Source organism: Rhea americana, unplaced genomic scaffold, assembly GCF_003343005.1.
Source record: "Rhea americana isolate MKP2758 unplaced genomic scaffold, rheAme1 scaffold_10, whole genome shotgun sequence".
Classification (NCBI taxonomy): Eukaryota; Metazoa; Chordata; class Aves; order Rheiformes; family Rheidae; genus Rhea; species Rhea americana.
The window spans coordinates 34,168-55,587 of NW_028185039.1; the positions used below are offsets into that span (position 1 = coordinate 34,168).

A 21,420-nucleotide genomic window follows, 5' to 3' on the forward strand; every position below is an offset into this window, starting at 1 on the left:
TTTTTTTTTTTTTTATTTTTTAAATACCGGGATACTGTCGTGTGGCCGTGTGACTTGATGTTTGTACTGCGATTTGGTATACCAAGCTTTATTAAACAGACCGAGTTCATTTTTAACTAAACCTGTGTACCTTGTCTCTCTTGCTGTGTCTCTTATTAGGCGAGTAGGTTGCCGCTTCACCCCATCCTGCTCTGCTTCCCCTTCCTGCTCCCGCTCCCCACGAGTAGAACTGGAATTAACCTAGTCTTGGGTCCTCTCTATTATTCAAATATCCCTGCTAGCAACTGTCCTTCGCTGCCTTTGTCAAGATTAAAGCCTCGGCCTCTCTCTCCCGCACCCCCTCGCTCTCTTAATTCCATTTTTTTTGTTTGTTTTGTTCATCCTTTTTTTTTTCTTTCTCTCTTTTTTTATTTTTCTTCTCCCCCTCTCCCCCCCGCCCCAGATTTGTTCCCGCTGTTGGTAGGCACGGGCAGTTAACCCGGGAGGGGGCTTGGTCCTTCCCACGGCTCCAGGTGGGTGCTGAGCGCAAGGTCTCTGCTGTTTGAAAGCCAGAGTTTTTCTTTCTTCATTCTCTAAAATGCATACTTAAAGTTTGTTTCTTGGGGTAATTTTTTTTTTCACATGCCCAGGCATAACCCACGGTGTCCAGGGTTGTGGCAATTACTGCATTAAACTTGGTGCTTTYGGTCCCCTACCCTCACTCCAATTTTCTTCTTTATGCCTTTTTTTTTTCTTTTTGTCAGCCTGTCATCAGTACTTCAGTGGGAAAAGAGATTACTTGAGACTTTTTCCTCCAGAGGCACAAGGGGGTTCTGTTTTAGAGCRCACTCATTAAATAATAATTGTGGGGAAAGGTCATTTTAATGAGCCCTCGGCTCCCAAAAGAAGGTAGCTCGTCTGGGCTGAATGCTAAGCAAGAGCATCCCCAGTTGTTATCATTTAAGTTACATGGCAGATCTGGATRTAGCACAGCGAACGCCCTGTAGCGTTTCACACTGCTCAGACAGCTGTTAATACAAGACAGGGCAGGGTAGTTTTTCTCTGGTTTTGTTTTTCATTTATTTATTTATTTTATCTTAATCTCTTCCGTGCACCTGTTTGGTTTTTCCTCCCTCCAAACCCAGCTTCCTAAGAAAGATGATTTAAGCTAAGCAAAATTAGCAAGCGCAGCAGAAAGATACAGAATGCTGATTTGGTCTGATGTGTTTCTGGGCTGGACCCATCAATGCTTTTAAAAGGAAATCCAAAAGAGAGAAATACATGTTTCAAAAAAATGAAATTTATTTTTAAAGAACCCAAAATGTTCTGGGGATAGTGGATTTCCTCAAAGGGTGAGATTTCCACATTTCCATGAAGAGTCTGTGTTAACTTCCATTCAACTTGACATGTCTTCCCTTCCCTGCTTCTTTCTGCATCTTTTCTTTGTTTTTGTTTTTGCTTTTTTTTTGGCTGCTGTTGGAAATTTTGAGGATATCAATCCCTTTTAGTTTCCAAGTTCTTGAGGGTTTGGGGGGGGGTTACTTTTTGGATTTGCTCCAGGTAAGCAGATAGGTAACTTGTTCCTAATTGGCTCTTCCTATTTTTCAAGTAATCTGTCTGCTTAAAAAGAAAAAAAAAAAAGACAATTTTATGGGGTAAGATCTTGGGAGGGGAGGGGAGATGGGAGGAGGATGGGAAATCTGGAAAAAATGGGGCAATGCTTTGTAAATTCCTCTGGGGTATCATTTAGCGATGGGGAAACCAAAGATGCAAAACCTCCTGGGGTGGGAGGTGGGCATGGAGGGGGAGGCCGGGAGGGATTATTGATTACAGTTTTGTTTTTTCTGCAAATGATTTTTTTTTGTTCTCTCTCAGAAGCACTACTTGAAGGGATATTTGGGTAATAGGGTTTCTAATGGCTTTCCCTGATACTAAACCGATTAATAACCTCAGCTTTTCTAGAAGTGCTCGCTTTCTCCTTGCAGCTGCTTGACCAACCCTTTCACCCCTGCCCCTATCCATGATGCTTTGAATGTCTGTGTCGGTCTCTTGCATTTGCTCTCACGCTGCACTAAAGAAGCAAAGTGGTTGGCTGGTTGTAGGGCAGACACTTCTCAGCGAGGGTCACTAGCCATGAACCCGAACCTTGACCATTGTTATGTAGGTAGGCAAAATAACTTTTCTTTATGTCATCTGTCAGCCTCAGATGTTTCGATGTTACCTCCATGAATAATGACACGTAGTTCTTTGCATTCTCTCGGTTATATTAATTTTGAAGATGATTGCTGTCCACTTTTGATTTTCCTCTGTCCATGAAGAATCTTGCATGGAGGATATGCTTGAGTGTGTGTGCTTGAGGACTCCAGAAATGCTTTACTGCTTGAACACCTTCTTTTGGAGAACCCCTTACCCCAGCAAAGGGGAGAGTTTACAGCTGGATCCRAGATGGGAAGCCATGGCGTTGCCTGCAAAGGTGCTGCCACATTCCTTAGAGGTTGCTGGGCCCTGATGCAGACTGCTCTGGTATCAGGGTACTAAGCTGGGTCGTGGCCATGCCGATCTTTGTCAGATGTATCAGGAGTTGCAGGAAGACATATTTTCATCTGGTTTGAGATAGAAGAGGTAGGAGCATGCTACTTTCTTGCAGACCATTCAGCTAATGGACAAAGCTCGTGGTGTTTCACCCCAATGAGCTTGGAGAAAAAGCTGCTTTTGTGGGCCAAAAACTCATAGGAGCTTTGAAAGCCATCAAGGTATGGCTACCACGGATTTTCCAAAACCAAAGACTTTCTTCTTCTCTGTACTCTGTTTTCCGTAAAAGATTAATGCCACCTTTCGCTGACTTGGAGGATGATTTATACCCAAGTAAAGCCAGTGAAAAATAACTAGTTTCCTACACAGTTGATCCTCTGTAATTCTTGCAAAAAAAAATTTTTTTAATAACAAAAAGTACTTCTGGAGTCAGCAGCACAGCACACATGGGGGAAAAAACTTCAAATGATGAGAATTGGGTATGTTTGACAAAAAAGGTACAATCTTAAATTTGCAAATTTGAAAAAAAAAATAACCTCCAGAATTTGGACAGATCAAGCAAATCAGATGTCAAGGACCCAATAGCTGTCTAAAGTCTGCCTGTACTTAGCCTGCTTTGTATGCTGTAGGCCTGCTTGGCATTATGAGAAAATCATGCTATTTTTTTTTATAATGTGAAATGAATCTTTTAAGTGTGTGTCTTTACTCCCCCCCTCCCCGAACCTTTCCTCTCCACACCCTCCTCAATCCATCGTGTTACATCAGTTTCTAAAAACCAAATTGCCTAACCACTTTCTGTTCATCATTAACAAATCATCTTCATTTACTGCTCTCCTACAGTAAAATTCTGTGGCAGCTTGGTTGTTAAAGACAAAAAGAAAGAGTAATGTTTGTAATTCTTTTTTGTTCTGAATTTAATGCAGGTAAATAGTATATTAGTAAAATCTTCGTTGGCTCTAGTTTATCAGGCATCAGTAGTATTTAAGCATGATTTTTTTGTTGCTGTTACAGGGTTGTGTGTACATGTGTGATTGCATGTGTGGATATATACACACATATACGTGCTCTCAAAAATGTCAGATAGAGAAGAGATTTTTGACTTTAAATGTTTTTCTTTTTGCCTGTGCTCAGCCTTTATATAACTACAGTTGAAGAAAAATTCTTTTTTCAATGTTTTTGCAGTCCACTGTTAACCAAAAATCACCTTTGCAGGAGAAAAAAATCGAGGCTTCAGAATGAARCATCTGTGCATGCTTCATTTTAAGCCCATACGTAGTCTGGGTGCAGTAGGAGTAAATCTCCTGCTTCAGATTAAATGCAGGTATCATGGGTCTCTCCAAAAAGCTGTGCAAGTGGCTATAGATCAACATAACAGCTTATTTTCCACCATAAACTTAAATTTGGGGATTTAGTTTAGAAGCRTGTGGGTTCTGAGATGAGCCCCAGGTGTGTTCTTACCATTCCATTTGGTGGATTTTGTCCCATGGAAAATCAGGAGGACGAGGAGCAGGGACACGCCGTGTGTGTAAAACAGCAGTAGCAAGAGCTGCCCTCTTGGCAAGAGGCGGAGGAAGCTAGATACGTGGGGGAAGGCTGTTAGCCCATTAAAATGTGTTTTTCAGGCTGAAAATTGAATCTCATGCTGATAAAATTATAAGTGTTTTGGTAAAAATGCTGACAAGAGACAATCTTCAGTCGTCTTTCCATAATGTGACACCATATATTTGAAAGAGGTTAGAATAACCGCCAGGCGCATTATTGTATCGTATATTTTCCATAGCGTGAGTAATAGCTGCTTTCATCGTGGTTTTTAAATCTGCTTTACCTTAGTGCATTTGAAATACTGTAGCTGTTGGCTACGCTTGTGCCCTAGCACGTGCAAAATCCGCRTTGGCAGCTGTGGAAGAGCAGTGATGAGGCGCGGGAGGAGAGACGCCGGCAGGGCCGAGGCCGAGCGTGCTCTGCGGGGCTGCTCGCCGAGGGTCTCCCYTGAAAGCGGTTTGAGGTTTGGAAGCGAAGGAGAAGCTTGGAGGGTGTTGTGCATCCCGGCGCCGGGGCTCGTGTGCGAGGGAAAGGCATGGCACRGAGGTCCCTCAGCCTCTCGCATCTGTGAGGCGGAGGGCGAGGGGAAGTTTTGGGCATGCAGAAATCTCCCTGGAGTTTGGCCTTAAAAAATATTTCGCAGGAAAGAGGCAGTGGAGGCCTCAGTACCCCTTGGGTGTTGACCAAATTGCTGGACGAGGGAGCAGCTGTACCTGCCGTGACGATGGGCAGCTTTGCTGTTGTGCCATGGCCTGCAGAAATACAGGCAAAATTGGGACATCCCACATTTGAGTGAAAAAGAGCTGGTTTAGCCGTGCCACCGTCTGGTTTGATGGCTGTAGCAGTGCCCTGTTAGCACCAGCCACGTGTGGTTTTGCTGCTTTTCAGGCAGGTGGTTTCCACATCTCAGAATAGAGAAGTTCATCTGGGTGTATTTTAATTTTGCAAAATGTGGTAGAGAAGTAGCAGTTGTGTCCCCTTTTCTCTGTTGTCCACTGGAGGAAAGAGTCTAATCCTTATTTGATTCTTTTTTTTGGGGGGGGGAGGAATGTGTTTTTTGTGCAAGGAGTGGAGAAGGCTGGATTTCTTGGTATTTACTGAAAGACTGTAGGTTTAATAGCGTTTTTTATATCACGAGGAACCAGTCAGAACAACTGAAATGGGGAAGGGATGTTTATGCAGTAAAAAGGCAGTATTTTGTTGTTACCTGATGTATGCTATGGAGAAAAGCTTTCTCTGTTTTTTTTTTTTTTTTTTTTTTAAAAAAAAAAGAAGCTCCAAAACCTAGCTACTTCAGTTGGTAAAATCCAAGGATGATAACACGATTTTTTGATATTCCTGTTATTTCTAATGTCATGGAAAAATAATCCAAAGAGGAAAAATAACACTTGTGTTATTCCATTTTTTTGAACAACCAACTGTTGAGAACATTTTTATCTATCCCAGAGGGCACAAGTGAAAAGAAAAGGATTTTCATGTTCATTTCAGCTCATTTTGAAGGGATCTGATTTCTCATTTGGCCGGCTTTCCTACTCAAGGATAGCGGCTAGCAGGGAGCTGACAAGTAGGCTCTGGCGGGGAGAGCAGTGCTCCTGCTAGCGGTGGAAATTTTCTAGTATCCGTCATGATCCTACTTAAGCTCTCAATTTCAAGAGAAAGGAAGTATGTTTTCTAGACCCACTTTTTTCAGTTAAAAAGTTTACATATATATATGTGTGTATTTGTGTATATATGTGTGTATATATACRTATATGTGCTTATRTATGTGTATATGTATGTGTGTGGTCTRTACACATTTGTATAATGATTCTCGSTCATCAGCACTAACTAGATGAGATGTTAAAATTAATCGCCTCTGAGCTGATGATAGATTCCTGGGAAGGGAGATACACCTCTTCTGGAGCATCCCCCACCCACRAATACCTGCTGCACACCAGAAAGGAAAATCCTGGCCCAGGCAGGCTGCAAGGCTGATTTCCTTGCCAGAATTAGACTTTGGGCTGTGGGCAGCTCGTTCTGCTTTTTCTGAGCTGGGCTTTCCTAGCCTGAGCTGTAGAGAGGATGCTGAAAGGCCTGGAGAGTTTTGAGGCAGAATATTTAGATGCTCTTCCTTGTTGCCAGCTCCAAAACTACCTGCTGAAGCCTGCCTCTAGCAAATGTCATTCTTCTCCCTTTGTGTCCCTTCATATGCAGATATGATTTTCCCCCTTATGCATTCCAAATCCATTGCTTTCAGTTATTATTTTTTCTCCCCACTCCTTGCATTTTTGCCTCCTGTTCCTTCTCCTCTCTGTGTCCTCCTTGCCTCTTGCCATGGCACAGGCTAATCTCTGGTATTCCCCTTCCATRCTGATCTCCAATTCAAGTTACACTATTGGATTTCGTTACGCAGGAAGAGGTGGTGGGTGGGAGGGGAATCCCACAGCTCCAAGTTTGGGATTTTCAAAGGAGTTAAACTTTTAATTCCTCCTGAAAACTGTGGGGAAAGGGCGCCTGGCTTACATTACAAAGCTTGGGCAACACCCTGCTCTTCCCTCCCTTGCCTTGGATGTGTCCTAGTTGCCATACCCTGTGTTGCTGTGCCCTTCAAGGGTGGTGGTAGGCAGGATGATATCAGCTATATGGCTGTAAAGATCTGTGGGTGTCCATGGCCAACATCTTGTAACATGGCTCAAGAGTGGCTCGGTGCTGCTTAGGTGAGCACAGAGCAGCAGGAGAGCAAGCAGTTCGGGGTGGAAATGTGGCCAGTGCACAGCCCTATGAGATTTGTAATGAGCTCCTTCTTTTCTGCGTGCTAGATTCTAGCTCAGAGGAGGAAGAAGAGGAGGATGAAGAGGAAGAGGAGGAAGTGGAGGACTATGGGACGGATGGCACTGACAGGCTTTCATCGCCTGCCCTTGATGAGAGTGGCCTGGGCCTGCTAGCGAGGTTTGCCGCCAGCGCGATGCCCAGCCCCATCGTTCCCCCTCCGCTTTCCATTGTCCAGCTGGAGGCCAAGCAGAAGGCAAAGAAGAAGGAGGAGCGGCAGAGCCTGATGGGTGAGTTGCATGTTTAGCTTTGGCACCAGTAGAGAGGCAAGGTGGAAGGCTTAGCGAGGTCCCAGATATGCTGCAAGAAAACAGTTTGTTGCCCAGACACAGTCTTTCCCATTCTTTCCTTTTTGGCCTCTTGGTCCTGATYGTGAAGGAGGAAATTGCTAACAAGAAATAAGAACCAGTCCTGCCACAGCTAGGGCATGTGCTGCAGCCATGGCTTCCCTAGGAGCAATTGCCAGTGGCTTCCTCGAAGCTTCCTCTTTTCCTCTCTGGCAAACCCTTGGCATGCCTGCGTGCACTGCAAAGGCAAGTGATGWGATAAAGTGTTCCCTCAGTCAGAGTGCTGCAGGCAGTGAAGTGCTGCTGAATTTCGGGGAAGGAGTCATATGCTAAACGCAGTTGATCTTAGATATTCAAGAGAGGCAGAGATACCCAAGCAGAAGGAAAACCCCTTTCAGTCTGCCAACTGCTTCAGCTTCCCCACAGAGTCCAGCAAGGGATACTCAAAGCAAGAGTTCCTTCCTTTGCTYGTGTGCTTGCCATGCCAGACTATATGTTTCCACCCCTCTCTCGGTTTCACCGTGTTACAAGTAACAGGAGTTTCACTCCTTTCCCACCTTGTGCCCTGTTGCACAAGTGCCCCTGGGTAATGTGGTTCCAAGTCAGACAGATATAAATGGCTGCCATTTATAATTTTTCTATTAATATTTATTAAATGGTAATAGAATTTATAGCATGCTTCAGAATGGAAAATGATGTCTTTCTTGGGAGCTAGGCTTGTTTTAGCACTGTTTCCTTGCTATATTAGGCTTTTGCCGACTTGTTCCAACAGCCTCTGTTAAGAATTTATCATGGCTCTGTCTTGTAACTTGCCCTACTTGAAACTGGAAACATCTAGAAATTATCTCATGCGGCAGAGCGAGAAAGTAGAAAATGTGTTGTAATTTTCAGTGGTTTTTTTTTCATTTTGAACATTGCCAGCTTTGATTTCTACAGGCCTACTCTTTTTCTGTTCCCGCTGGGGCTATCTCAGGGGGAAATCTGGGTGGAAAATGAGTGCAGGTTCCTGTAGACTGTGTTTCAGAGAGAAGAACTGAGAGAAGATGCTTTCTCTCCATGTCTGTGCCTTGTACATTTTTATTCACCCACATGAATGCTGTTTGGTCCTATATTGCCTTTCTCAAGGGTCTCCTGCAAGCAGTGGTTGTCACAGCAGGGCCTGCTCAGTGTTCAGCTTGAGAAAGGTTTCKGCCAGCCTATCCCTGTAGCTGTTGCTTATTTCGACATATAAGCCAGGCTGGTACACTCTTGCAGCTTTGGACTCCTGTCACCTCCCCAACATGAAGTAAGGTCTGATTTCAGAGCTGGTTTGTCTGAAGATGAAGTCACACACGTGTGCAGAGGGAACAGGTCTGTTGCGGGTTAGAGGAGGGCCCGTGAGAGACATTTGGCTGATGCTTCTTTTTGAAGAGGGAGAACCAGGTTCTGATGATGTTTCYACACTTCCCAGGAGGTGCTCTGCCATGCCGCAAAGCCCAATACTCTGGGAAGTAAACAGATTTATAATATCTGGGTTCAGTTCCTTGTGCTGACCCACACTTACTGCGTGACCTTGGGCAAATTTCTTTCCAGATATGTTTCTAGCTGTCTGAAGGCACAGCCACCATCTACCTTGAGCCACAAGTGAAGGCACCTTGCTTCCTACCCGTGTTCCTGCCCAATAGTTGTGGATGTGGCCTCTGTGCCAGAAGGGGACAGTTTCCCTTCTCTCCCTGGAAACATGTGATCTTGCTCTCCTTCATCAGGTTCTGGGAAGGGGAAACACACTGATKGTGGTGAACACCTTGGCATTACCACAATATTTTAGGCTACTGGGTACTGCCATGCCAGTGATGCTGAGCGGAGGCCAGCATGAGGGGATTTCCATCTGCCACAGACAAAAGATCATTTACCTCTCTTGACTTTAAGGCAATTACTTGAGCCAATAAAAAGCTCTTTGCTATCTCTTGACCAATGGGGAAAAATATGCTTGACATCTGGGTTTACTGAATTCATTAAAGAGATCATTCTCCTGAAACAAAGGTGAGGCAGCAGAGGACCCCCGCACAGGAGGGGAGGAAGGCTCAGCGTGTGGGGTTTGTATTTTGCTTCAGCCAAGCAATTCCTTTTTGTGGAGGGGGGAGGTGTTAGATAATCTTCGTCTTATGAGCTTTCCTGCAGGGTTTTGTGGCAGAAGGGAGAAATGGAGGCAGYGAACACCCCAGCCTGCCTGAATGGATGGGCTCTGGGGAGCCTCATCTGTGGGGAAGTCAATGTTTTKGGGGGAATGGAAACAAATCTTGAAGGATGGGGGAACGAGGGTGGAGGGGAGGGAAGGATCAGTAGTGTTGAGGAACAGGCATGACATCTTCTGCAAAGCCCAAAAGCCTCCAGCTGGACGTGGTCCAGCCAGGGCCTTGGCTGATGGTTAAATACTTTGTGTTTAGGGACGGAGTTTGAATACACTGACTCTGAGAGTGAGATCAAGATCAGGAAGAAATCACCCTCAGGGCTGCTGCGGGGGAAGAAGGGACCACTGGACTCAAGCAGCATCCCACCGAGCCAGGCCCCAAGCAGCCTCGACTCTGGATCCGGGAGCACTGACAAGGCCAAACTTGGGACTGAGAAAGGTCGCAAGCTGAAGAAGTTCAAGTCCCCCAAGGACTTGAGCTTTGAGTTTGGGTTGGAGGCCAGCGATGATGACCTGTGGAACCGGCGCCGGAGTGAGCGGATCTTCCTCCACGATGCCACCATGTCCTCAACCATGCTGACCCCTGCAGTGCCCACCAGCTCCACTCCTGTCTCCAAGCCCGGGCGCTGTGGGAAGGGGGCACCCATGAGCCCCAAAAAGGAGGGCAGCAAGGGGAAGGAGAGGAAGGAACTAAGCAAGGTGAGGACCATGTTGGCAGAATTGGGATGCAGMAATGAGACTCTTGGAATTTCAGGGCGAAGGGAGGGCGATTGTTTCCGCTAGGAAAGAGGAGAGTTGAGCCTGTCTCAGCTGTTACCTTGATGCTGTTTAAGTGCCCTTTGTTCTCTTCCACCAGCCCCATGTATACCCAGAGGAGCTCACAGGCTCAGGTCTGACTCATAAGGATTAAAAGCCTGTTGTGTTTGAGTAAGGCAGGTTGTYGTGACATCCTCTGTGTCCCAAATCCACCCTGCCTGGATTGTCCAGAGTGGAAATCCTGCCTTAAAAGCCCTGTGAACATTCTCATGCTCCAAGCACAGCTTGTTGGCTTGCTGAGCTGTGGCCCTGTATGCTAGCCATTAAGGCTGTTTGTCTTTTATATGTGGTGTCTTCTGAGGGCTGTGCCTGGCAGGTAATGGCAGCGGTCTCTCCACAATTGCTGATTCTTCAGCTTGGCTGAAGGTTTGGCTCCCTTTAGCTCCATTTCAGCTCCTGATGGAGTTGCTGGGGAGCACTGGTTGTGGGGAGAGTTAGACAAGCTGTGACATGAGGCCAGCTGGGATCTTCTTGGAGCTCCTTGAGAGAAAGTTTGATTGATAGGAGTTGCTCTCTGGGGTAATGAAGAGCTCTTGTKGGAATGTATGAACCCTGAATGCAGAGCTGGGAGAGGAAAGATGTGGTACAGCCAGTGAATGGTAGCTGGCTGAATGTCATCCTACCGGTATGCTGCCTGCTTTGCTCCACTTTTAACACGGTCTCCCTGGACCGTGATCTTTACTAACCCTATCTCTTTACTGATGGGAGGTATTTTCTTTTTTTCTCTTAGCAGCGGAAGAAGGGTAAAGAAGCACCCTGCTGCTCTTCTTCCTCATCCATGTCACCCCCTGGCATCCCTAGCTCCCCTTCTGATGTCCGAGTCAGCCTGGCGAATGCTCTGAGCTCCACCAAGAAGAGCAAAGCCAAGGTGAAAGCCAAGGAGGTGAAGAAAGAGGTGAGAGGCTGGTTCTAGGCTGGGATCAGATGGAGCTGGCCATTAGAGCTCTGCTCTTTTCCTGACCTGTTGCGATGTGAGGGGGAAAAATCCATACACATAAGTCTCGCTCTGTGCTTTAGAGGCAGAATGCTGATTTGAGAAGCCTAAGCTCCAAGGGAAGCTAACAGTGGGTACTTGCCTCTGCCATCCAGTGTTAAGTTAGCTTAACTTCATCCCCCAAATTAATGTGCAGACAGGATTCTCTCTAAGGCCACCACAGAGACGGAGGGAAGCCTTCATGGACAGCAAAAAGTCAGGAGATGGTGATGGAGTTGCTCTGTTCACCACTGAGTGGTATGATTCATGCCATGTCACCGCTGGTTTCTCCTCCATTACTGTGGCCTGTCTTCTCTCATAATACACATTATGGCAACTTTTTTTTTTGCATGATTTATGAGTGTAGTGGTTATTGTCTGTGCATAACAACAAGAAACAGATTACAGGACTTTTAGAAGAAATATGAAGAGTGTTTGCTACTCGTTTTGTAAAAAAAAAAAAAAAAAAAAAAAAAGATGGGGAATGCAGAGCAGGGGAAGGGGGGGTTTTTGGGTTTTTATTGTAAAGCCAAAGAAAAAAAAAAAAAAAAAAAAAAAGATGGTGAATGCAGAGCAGTGCTATGGCTGTCTTCTGAGCTTCTCTTGTAATGTCCAGGAATCAGATGCAGCTAGGATGTGTGAAAGGGCTGTTGCTCAGCTCTCAGTAATACTTGGGAAGAAACCCAGAAAACCAGAGGTCTTTTTGCAGCCAAAAGGCAATTTGGGGTACACCCGCTTAACTCTCTGCAGTGATTAACATGGCTGGGGATGAAGATGAGTTTGTCTCAACATCTTCAAGTTATTTGTTGCTGGAGGAAGGTGAAATGGGGTCAGACTGTTGCCTCTTGGCATCCCGGTGATGTGCTGCTTGCTCTTCTGCAGAACCGAGGGAAAGGAGGAGCAGTCAGCAAGCTCATGGAGAGCATGGCAGCTGAGGAGGATTTTGAACCCAACCAAGACAGCAGTTTCTCAGAGGATGAGAATATCCCGCTGAGCATGCTGGTCGAGCGACCACCCACACCAGGTGACGGAAGGAGGGGTCGGAGGCTAACTGCAGGTGGCAAAGCAGGGCGTGTTTCCCACCGTTGCTCAAAGGAAGGCTGGCTGACTTTCCTGTGTTGTTTGTCAAGAGCATGAGTCCTTGGGGTGAAGGTCCCACCTTTCCAGTCAATTTGATTTGCCCAATGTAAGCCCCATCAGAGTGATCAACTGTATTTGATGTCTAGATGAAGCCCAGTTTCTGAGCTGCCCTGTTTTCATTAACCAGCGTATTATTACTGCTTGAAAAGGAGGCCCTCTTTTCTTCCAGGAGCTAGCTAAAGAGAGACAGCCCTTATTGCAAAGGGCTTGCTGACCCTTTTGTAGAGGCAGGTGGTGCTAGGACCATCAAATTTCCCTCTCCTTTTGCTACTACTTTTTCATGTACGATGCTCTCTAATCTCCATCTTGCTCCAACACCTCACAGCTCCCCGCTCCTGCATAATTGACAAGGATGAGCTGAAAGATGGCCTGCGTGTCCTCATTCCCATGGATGACAAGCTGCTCTATGCCGGTCATGTCAAGACGGTGCATTCACCTGACATGTAAGTTAAAGAGCTCCCTTATCTGCCCGGACTTTTCTGGTGAATGGAACGTAGCTGATGCCGGGATCAACTTTGGGGGTTTGGAAAGAGACAGACAGAGTCTGGCAGGGAGAGAAAAAGAATTTTCAGTGCTGAGGAAAATCCAATTACTYCTTATTATATGTTCTCAACTAAACTGGCGGCAGGGCTCAGAGGGAGGTGTTAGCTGATTGGGGTGACCTCGTCTACATGCTGAGTCTGACAGCCGTTGTGTTTCAGATACCGCGTAGTGGTGGAGGGTGAGAGGGGAAACCGTCCCCACATCTACTGCCTGGAGCAGCTCTTGCAGGAAGCGGTACGTGAGGCCAGCGAGTGCCTGTCCCTGGTGCCTGGGCCCTGGTTTGGATTGGAGGAGGTTAATGGGAAGTCCCCATGGCTGGGGCAGCAGGGGAGTCCCAGTCCTGCCTCMATGGACGATCTGGGCAGAGCTCCCTTTCGTGCAGGTGGCTGCTCTGTGGGCTCAGTTCCCCACTGGAAATGAGCACCAGCCCTATGTGTCAGTGGGAATAGCCYTTCATGCTGCCCTGTGAGGAGAGAGGAGGCTGTTTCCCAGTGGGCTGTTTCCCAGTGCAGCCTCCTCCAGAGCTGCATTGCTACATGCCAGGTGTGGTGGGATGGTCTGTGCTCGTGCTGAGAATGTCAGTAATTGCCTCCCTCTTGCCCCGAGCAGATCATTGATGTGAAGCCACCTTCTGTGCGATTCCTGCCTGAGGGCACGAGGATTGCAGCCTACTGGAGCCAGCAGTATCGCTGTCTCTACCCAGGGACAGTTGTCCGAGGTAAGCCCACCAGCTGCCCTGCACCATGAAACAAGGACGTCTCAACCCTGTGTGTCCTGAGGGACACCAGCCTTGTCTGGGGCAGCTGTGAGGTCTGCTATGAATGTCGCAGAGATTGTAGCTTGTCCTGTTCCTCTTCTCTGGCCGTGCTCAACTTTGTGAGGATGCTGATGTAGTAACATCCCATGGTCCAGGAGCTGTGCTCTTGCAAGAAGAGGTCTAAGGGATTTAGGAGCATAAAATATCAGGAAATTCAGCACTTTTCAAAAGGTCAGGATTGACTCCAGCCCAGAGGTCCATGATTTCTGAGGTACTGGAAGTTTCTAAATCACCTGACCACTCATAGCTGCCTCTGAAACGCCAGTGCCTGATGCCTCCCAGTCTGGACCCATTAAAAAGCCAGTGAAGAGCCCTGGACAGTTCTGCTATGACTGGTCTTGCTTTGGGCTCTCAGTCACACTACGCATGTTTATGAAGGAATTGTTATTTATAGTGTATAGACTAGAGGTGCTGATGCAGGGAGAGAGAGAGGGAACACGGCTTATTTCTCTTGGWGAGAAGATGAAGAAAAACTGGAGCTTGTGATTACTGAGTAGTTAAAAAACACAGGTCAAAAAAAAGAAACTGCAATAAAAATTAAAAAGTGAATCTCTGCAAGTATAGATGGAAATAGGGAGAAGAGGCAGGAAGTCAAACTGAAACAGTTGTTACACACTGGAGCAATACTCTTGACAAGGAAATTTTGCACTTAGTGGAAAAGTTCAGTATTATCAGGAATTTTTCATTGTGGAGTGAGCCTTCTGCCCTCTCCCTGCACAGATATGTAGGAATGATGGGGACAGGATACTTCGGAGTTCGTGCAGGAATGGATCCCATCTACTTCTTGAATCCTGGGAACGTCAGCAGCAGAACCAGATCTTTTCTGCCCATTCTGCTGCCCCTGTCAGGTTATATCTACTCCAGGTCCTTCAGCCTAGCCCCAGTGAGCCAGATTTCACAGCCAGGAACTACTGCAGCTTACCAGCATAATCTAATTTGGGTCTGATTCCAACAAACAGATTTGCCATTTGCATGTGCCTGTCTTCCGTGCGTGTCCCCACTTCCCTGATGAGTGGTTTTGTGCTCTCGTGTTTATTCCTAACACTTTTCTTTTGTCTTCCAAACTCACAGGATCCTTGGATATGGAGGAAGATGGAGATCTCATCACAGTAGAGTTTGATGATGGGGACACAGGACGCATCCCACTGTCTCACATTCGGCTTCTACCACCTGACTACAAGATCCAGTGTGAGTCCTGCTACTCAGCTTTCTGCATGATGCTTCTTACTGCCAAGCTTAGGGAGTTTGGGGCCACCAGCCTCTGAGATTTTGGGGCTAATTCACAGACTCTGATACACAAAGGTTACACCATTAGTTATGGGTGTGGAAGGCTGGAGTGGGACATAATCTATCAGGAAAAAGGCCTGATCCCTACTGTAGTATTGACAGGGTTGTGTTCCCTATGTCTCCCCTCTGTTGCATGTGTTGTTCGATTGCCTTTGACCGTCTCTTTGACCTGTTGCAGGTGCTGAGCCTTCTCCTGCCCTCTTGGTGCCCAGCACCAAGCGCCGTAGCCGTAAATCCAGCAAGGATGCTGGAGAAGGAAAAGAGGGAGCTTCACTGGGGTCAGAGGAGCCCGTGTCAAAAGGCAAAGGACGTGGGAGAAAGCCAAGTGTCAAGGCGAAAGCTGGTAAGTTGTCACTGCTGCTGCACCCGAAACAGAGAGTCCTTGCACAGTTTCCCATYTCTCTCCCTGTCTTAGGAGAGTTGTTTGTGTCAAGGTCTGGAGGGGAATGGATGCGCTGCTTGGTGCCAGCAAAGTGCCTGAGAATGAGGCTTCTCTGCAGTAGCTGCATTTTGCAGGAGGGTGGCTCAGAGAGCTTCCTTCTGTCAGTCAGGGCTGCAGAGCAGTCATTTTTTTAGCTGAGCATCTCAGAGGCCATCAGCAGGGCCAAAGATGCAGGAGATCTGCAGGTTGGTTCCTCTGCAGTCAAAGCAGCACCCTTGGGCATTGCCAGTCAGCCCTCATGGGCACTGGCATCACACCAGGCTGGCCCAGGTTCCTTATTAACCCTGTTGAGGGAGAAGTGAGGACCTGTTCCTCTTTGGGGAGATTTATAAACAGTCAGGAACAAGCCACCCTTGGCCAGACTCCAGTCAGTGTTGGTGTCAGGCTGTGTCTGAGCTAACGGGGCTCATTTGGGTAGATACCATTGTGCTATGTGCTTCTTCCCCTCTGCAGAAGAGGCTGCCTTGCCAGAGGAGAAAGATCAGGTTGATCCTTCACTTGGTGCCTCTTCAGTCCCAGAGAAGCCAGCCTGCTTGGGCAAGCCAAGTGTGAAAGGGTCGCGAAAATCCCAGTCGCTGCCGGCTGGAGGCTCTCCTGTCCCCACAGAGGAAAAGCGGTTGAAAGCCAGCAAGATGAAGATCTCCACGAAACTGCACAGTTCTCCACAGCCTGCTTACCAGCCTGCTGTGTTTGGCAGCATCCTCAGCACAGAGGCCTACAGTGACCTCCCAGGGACGCTGACAGCCTTTGGCTCTGGCGATACTTCAGCGGCAAAAGCCAAGGCCAAAAAAGGGCGGGCCTCAGAAGAGACGCAAGAGTTTGGCACCATGGCCAAGGCTCAGAGGAAGCATGACAGCGAAATCCTGATCAAGCTAGACCATGAAGGCGTGATGTCTCCAAAAACAAAGAAGATGAAGGAGGCGATGAGGATGCTGGAGGACTCAAACATGGCGAGTCGCAGGGACAGCAAGAGTCTCTTGGGGCTGGGCTATTCCCCTGCCATGGGTGCTGAAGGCAAGCAGAAGCCTTCCCGAGGCAAGGGAGCCGAGGGAGATCCTTGCCCTACCAGCTTTGCAGGGAAGTTTGATGGCTCTGGTGAAAGCCTGACTGCCTCAAAGGACCAGGAAGACAAGACGGCAGCTCCTGCAGCTGTGGAGGAGTCTGAGAGCAACAGCAGTGACAGCAGCTCAGAGTCAGAGGGAGAAGAGGAGGCTGAGAAGAACCAGGGRGAGGCCCAGGATAGTAGCTCGGCCAGCTCGAGAGCATCCACTCCTCTCTCTTCCTCCAACTCTTCCTCCTCTTCCTCTTCTAGCAGCAGCTCCTCTTCTTCCTCCTCTTCCTCCTCCTCTTCTGCCTCATCGACCTCTTCTTCATCGAGCTCCAGCTCCTCTTCCTCCTCTACCACAGATGAAGACTCCTCCTGTAGCTCTGATGATGAAGTAGCTGAGGCCCAGCCAAGCTCCTCCGTCCAGCAAACTCTCCCTCCCAAGCAAACGAAGCAGGCAGGGAAATCCCGTGCATCCTCCCACCCCCAGAGCCAGAAACAGCCAGCACAGCAGCCGGTACAGCAGCCAGCACCACAGCAGAGCGGCAACAAGAGCAGGCCCAAAAAGCGTGAGGGCATCCACCTGCCCACCACCAAGGAGCTGGCCAAGCGCCAGCGGCTGCCTTCAGTGGAGAACAGGCCCAAGATAGCTGCTTTCCTACCTGCACGGCAGCTGTGGAAGTGGTTTGGGAAACCCACGCAGGTAAGTATCACCTCTCCCATGTCTTTGTAGGGCTTCGGCACTGGTRTTTGCCTAGTGGTGCCTCTTACTCCGTGCTCCTAGGGCTGCCCAAAGGAGTCTTCTTTCCCTTCTGGACTGGCAAAACTCTGCTGGTATGATGTATTCCCAGCCTGACCCTGGCTGTGGGTATATCTCTAGTTTGAAAGGAGGTTGTTGTTGATTTGTCCTTCTGCCACTTATTCCTATGGGGATGTCTTGTTGATGTCCTAGTTGAAGGCTAACACCTGGCCCCATCTCCTAGTTCTCCATTAGATGGTGTGTAGCACCAAGGCCATGGCAAGACATCCCATTGGGGGGTTCGGCTATAGTCATTGCCAGGCTGTGGATGGCTCTGCTGACAGAGTAGGATGTCAAACGAGGTGAGCAGTGATGGCTGGGGAAACCTGAGTGATCCCTGGCAGCTCACCTGCGCACCCTCTCTTGACAGAGACGAGGAATGAAAGGGAAGGCCAGGAAGCTCTTCTACAAGGCCATCGTCCGGGGCAAGGAGATAATCCGCATTGGAGACTGTGCGGTCTTTCTCTCAGCTGGCCGCCCCAACCTACCCTACATTGGCCGGATCCAGAGCATGTGGGAGTCGTGGGGGAACAACATGGTGGTCCGAGTCAAATGGTTTTATCACCCAGAAGAAACCAACCCTGGGAAGAAACTCAATGAAGGCAAGGTAGGCTAGTCTGCTTTGCTCAGAGGGCTGCAAAGCTGCTTGTCCCCATTTTTTTTCAAAGGACAAGGGAAATACCCATGGCCCCTTTCATTACTGGGACCCGAGATGGGGTCAGCCCCTCATTTTATACTGCTAGGGCTGCCTGTGGTATGGACAAGCCTGGCATTTAGTCTTTGAGCAAGGGAAGGGTATTTTTTTATCCTGTTAGGAAATAAAGACTTGTGTGTGAATCTAAAGTTTGTCAAGAGCCAGACTGAGGGTAAAGACTAGTGGCCCAGTACTCAAAAACACTGAATTTTGCACACACATGTGCAGTGTGGTTTACAGCGTGCTTCCTGTACTTACCACCGGTAGTTGTGGATGAGGATCAGAGCTGTGAAAATACATGCAGTGAAGTGTAGATGATAACTTGGAAAAACAACTAATTCACCTTCTTTTCATTTCTCTCCCCTTTTTTTCTCTTGGGCACAGCGCTGGGATCAGAAATCCGGCAGGAGTCTGTCCACAGCTTTGCAGGCATCCAACCAGAGGAAGGACTTTATGGAGGTTGGTGAGGCTGGAGGAGCCCTGGGAAGGGTTGCAGGGGATTGCACAGCTGGGGGATTGCAATGGGTGGTTTTCCTGCATATTGAAGATGATGCTTTAAACGCTGTGTGATCTACTAATTGTTCTTTTTCTCTCTGTCTCGTTCGTTCCATTCCTGTCATGCAGCGAGCCCTCTACCAGTCCTCTCATGTGGATGAAAATGATGTCCAGACCATCTCACACAAGTGTCTTGTTGTTGGTCTGGATCAATATGAGCAGATGCTGAAGACAAAGAAATACCAAGACAGCGAGGACCTCTACTAYCTTGCAGGGACCTACGAGCCCACTACGGGCATGATCTTCAACACCGATGGGGTCCCTGTCATCTGCTGACTGCCCAGGGGACACGTGCCACCCCCTGGGAAAGGACGGGACAAACCTGAGGACGTGCCTGTTCAGACGACATGATTGTTTCTTTCAATGCTCATGACTTCTGTGTCACACTACAGACAGGAGAGCGCAAGAGACAGGGAGGAGGAGGGAGAGGGCTGGAGAAAGGTGTTGGGGAAGCAGTTACAGGACTTGAGGAAGATGCTGTGGTGGTGGTGGTGATGCCTGAACCCCAAGGCTCTTCTGGAAGTGGCTTTAATTAAGGTGACACTTGACCAACTTCTCCCTTCCTCCTTTTGGTCCTGGAAAGCACATGGGTCTCATGATCATTTCACCAGCGGGACCCCCCCAGCAGGAGGGATCCATTTTGTGTCATTTGCCCCCATCTTTAACCCAGAAGCTGCCTGTATGTGGAAGTAGACCTGCTAGCCTTCTGCATACACTCTTCTCCGTCCTTATATTCCCTTTCCTGCTTAGTTTCGCATGACCTTTTAGGAAGGACAGGGTGGAAGCGAAAGGAGATGAGTCTCTCTCAGCGCCTCATCTTGATCCTCTCGGCGCCTTTGTGTAGTCCCCTTTCCCTGGAAACCCCTGGCCCAGCATGTACGGAGCAGAGCACGGAGATGGCAGGAGAGGTTCTCCAGGCTGGGAGGAGCCTGGCAGAAGAGGAGCCAGCGGGTCTTGGAGGCTGCSATTCCCACTGCCTCGAACAAAAGGTCTGAACCCTCCTTCACCTACCCTCTGTGTCCCTCTGGCCCCAGAAGGGCAATGGGGGAGACCCCCTGCGAGCAYGGGGCGAGGGGGTGGCGCTTGGTGAACAAAGGCCTCGTTTTGGAATGTGCAGCAAAGCGGGGAAGGAAACAACTGGGAAAAGCTGCTTTCTGGAGCTTGGAGCAGAGGAGACCCCAGGCCACTGGAGCTAACTCTTGGCAGAAGAGATTTCACCTCCCCCAGCCAGCTTTCACCCGTCAGCTTTGCCTGAGCAGAGCTGTGGAGCTGAAGCTGCAGGGAAGCCCTCACCCTTCATCCGAAGGGTGTGGGGCCGGAGCATGCAAAGCCCCAGCCGAGCCTGCAAGCTGCATTTCYGCAGCCGGAGCCACGCCGTCGTCTCGGGATGAGAGGAAGGGGAGCGCTRCAGCTTCGTCCGCACAGCTGGCCAACCTCCCCGCGGCTCCCGGGGAGCCGAGCCCGTCGCCTCCGTCTCGCTGCGGCCGGGCGGGGGCCGGACCCGCGGCTTGGCCGCCGCTGGAGCAGCGGCCGCGGAGGACCGCAGCCTGCGAAGGGCGTGCGGCCGGGGGAGCGGGGCCGGAGGAGAACCCCCCACGACCACGCAACATCCTTGCACTTAAAACGGAACGGAAGAAAACTCCAAAAGACGCACTGACCTTTGCAACTACCCACTCGCACTACGGATCGCTAGGACGTGGAGCTGGGCCCGGTGGGGAGACGCTCACGAGGACGGATTCGACGCTTAGCCGCCCTGGTGCCGCCGGCGTGCCGGAGACCAGAGGCCCGGGCTCGGGGGAGAGGGACGCCGCCCTGCAGAGTAACCCCTCACACTGTAGAAGAACCACATGGTGCTGAACTCATACCATCTCTACCCCMGGCCACGGGCGCCTCGAGACGTGGCGGATAATTAGCGGTTCTAAACTGTACAGTTTTAATGTACCAAAAGACTCTTTAGCCCTCCTGTATTATAAGTTTAAATGGATTCAACTTTTTAATTATAAATATAAATATAAATATATATATATAAATATAAACTTTTTAAAACTGTGAAAAAAATTATGAAATTATAAAAAAAAAAAAGAGAGACAACGACACAAATGAACACAGTCTGACGTTTAGAATATTATTTTTTATTTCCTGTTGGATTGTGATTGTAAATGATCTGGGAACAGGCACACCCCCCCCACGCTCAAAGTGTACTGTACTTCTAGAAGCAAATTGTGTGAGCATATTTTAAAGAGCGAGAGAGAGAGCGCGCGAGAGAGATTTTATGCTAATGTTAAATAGAAAGCACTTAAAACCCACTGCCTTCTATGGAACACAAGGATATTTCAGACAATCGAGAGGAAAGGAGAGCCAGGTTTTTTGTCTTTTTTTTTTGTTTTGTTTTGTTTATGTTTTGTTTAAAACAATTTTTTTGGCATTCTGTTTGTTGGAGAACTCTGTGTGATCTTTTTTTCATAAAAAAAAATTAATTGAAAAAAAAAAGAAACCCAGCGAAGCATCGTTCTTTGTCTCGCTTTTCCTGACTGCGTTTTTTTTTTTTTCCCAGCCTTGGTTGCGGCGTGTGTCTTTTTTTTTTCGGTGTCTCTCCGTCCGCGATGTCGCCCGACGGACCCTGCGGTGAGGGGCGGAGGGCTCCGCGGGGAGCAGGAGAGGTGCCGGAAAGCGGAGGGGAGCCCCGCATCAGCCCGGCCCRGACTCCCGCAGCCGCCGGCGATGGGGGCCGATTCAGGGAGGAGAAAAAAAAACATTGCGTTTGGTCTTTCTTCTTCCCTGCTCCCTCTGCCTCCCCCTCGGCACCTCCGACCCCTGGGAAGCGGCAGCCGCTGGCCCCCCCGGGCTCGCACGTGGGGGCGGGCAGCCCCGAAAATGAGCAGCCCTCAGCGCTGGCGTAGGYGTGACGAGCGCGCCGGAGCACCCATGGGAGCACTTGTTGGGGCTGTCTTGCCTCTGAAGTCCCCCCCCCCATCACGTGGACGCTTCGGTG

The 21,420-nt window shown here is 48.7% G+C and overlaps 1 protein-coding gene across 1 annotated transcript in view; it reads left to right on the forward strand.

The window, feature by feature from the left end:
• The window catches only part of TNRC18 (trinucleotide repeat containing 18), a gene marked incomplete at its 5' end in the record, with an annotated part of 44,334 nt that extends 23,412 nt beyond the window's left edge, over window positions 1-20,922 (forward strand). The window contains 13 exons of the mRNA XM_085300385.1: window positions 6,852-7,091; window positions 9,575-10,017; window positions 10,865-11,029; window positions 11,989-12,130; window positions 12,572-12,689; window positions 12,948-13,023; window positions 13,399-13,507; window positions 14,678-14,794; window positions 15,072-15,236; window positions 15,789-17,083; window positions 17,550-17,786; window positions 18,258-18,332; window positions 18,498-20,922. Of these exons, the coding sequence (XP_085156511.1) occupies window positions 6,852-7,091; window positions 9,575-10,017; window positions 10,865-11,029; window positions 11,989-12,130; window positions 12,572-12,689; window positions 12,948-13,023; window positions 13,399-13,507; window positions 14,678-14,794; window positions 15,072-15,236; window positions 15,789-17,083; window positions 17,550-17,786; window positions 18,258-18,332; window positions 18,498-18,704 (3,389 nt within the window). The remainder of the gene's footprint in view (window positions 1-6,851; window positions 7,092-9,574; window positions 10,018-10,864; window positions 11,030-11,988; window positions 12,131-12,571; window positions 12,690-12,947; window positions 13,024-13,398; window positions 13,508-14,677; window positions 14,795-15,071; window positions 15,237-15,788; window positions 17,084-17,549; window positions 17,787-18,257; window positions 18,333-18,497) is intronic.
• Window positions 20,923-21,420: the final 498 nt, after the last annotated feature.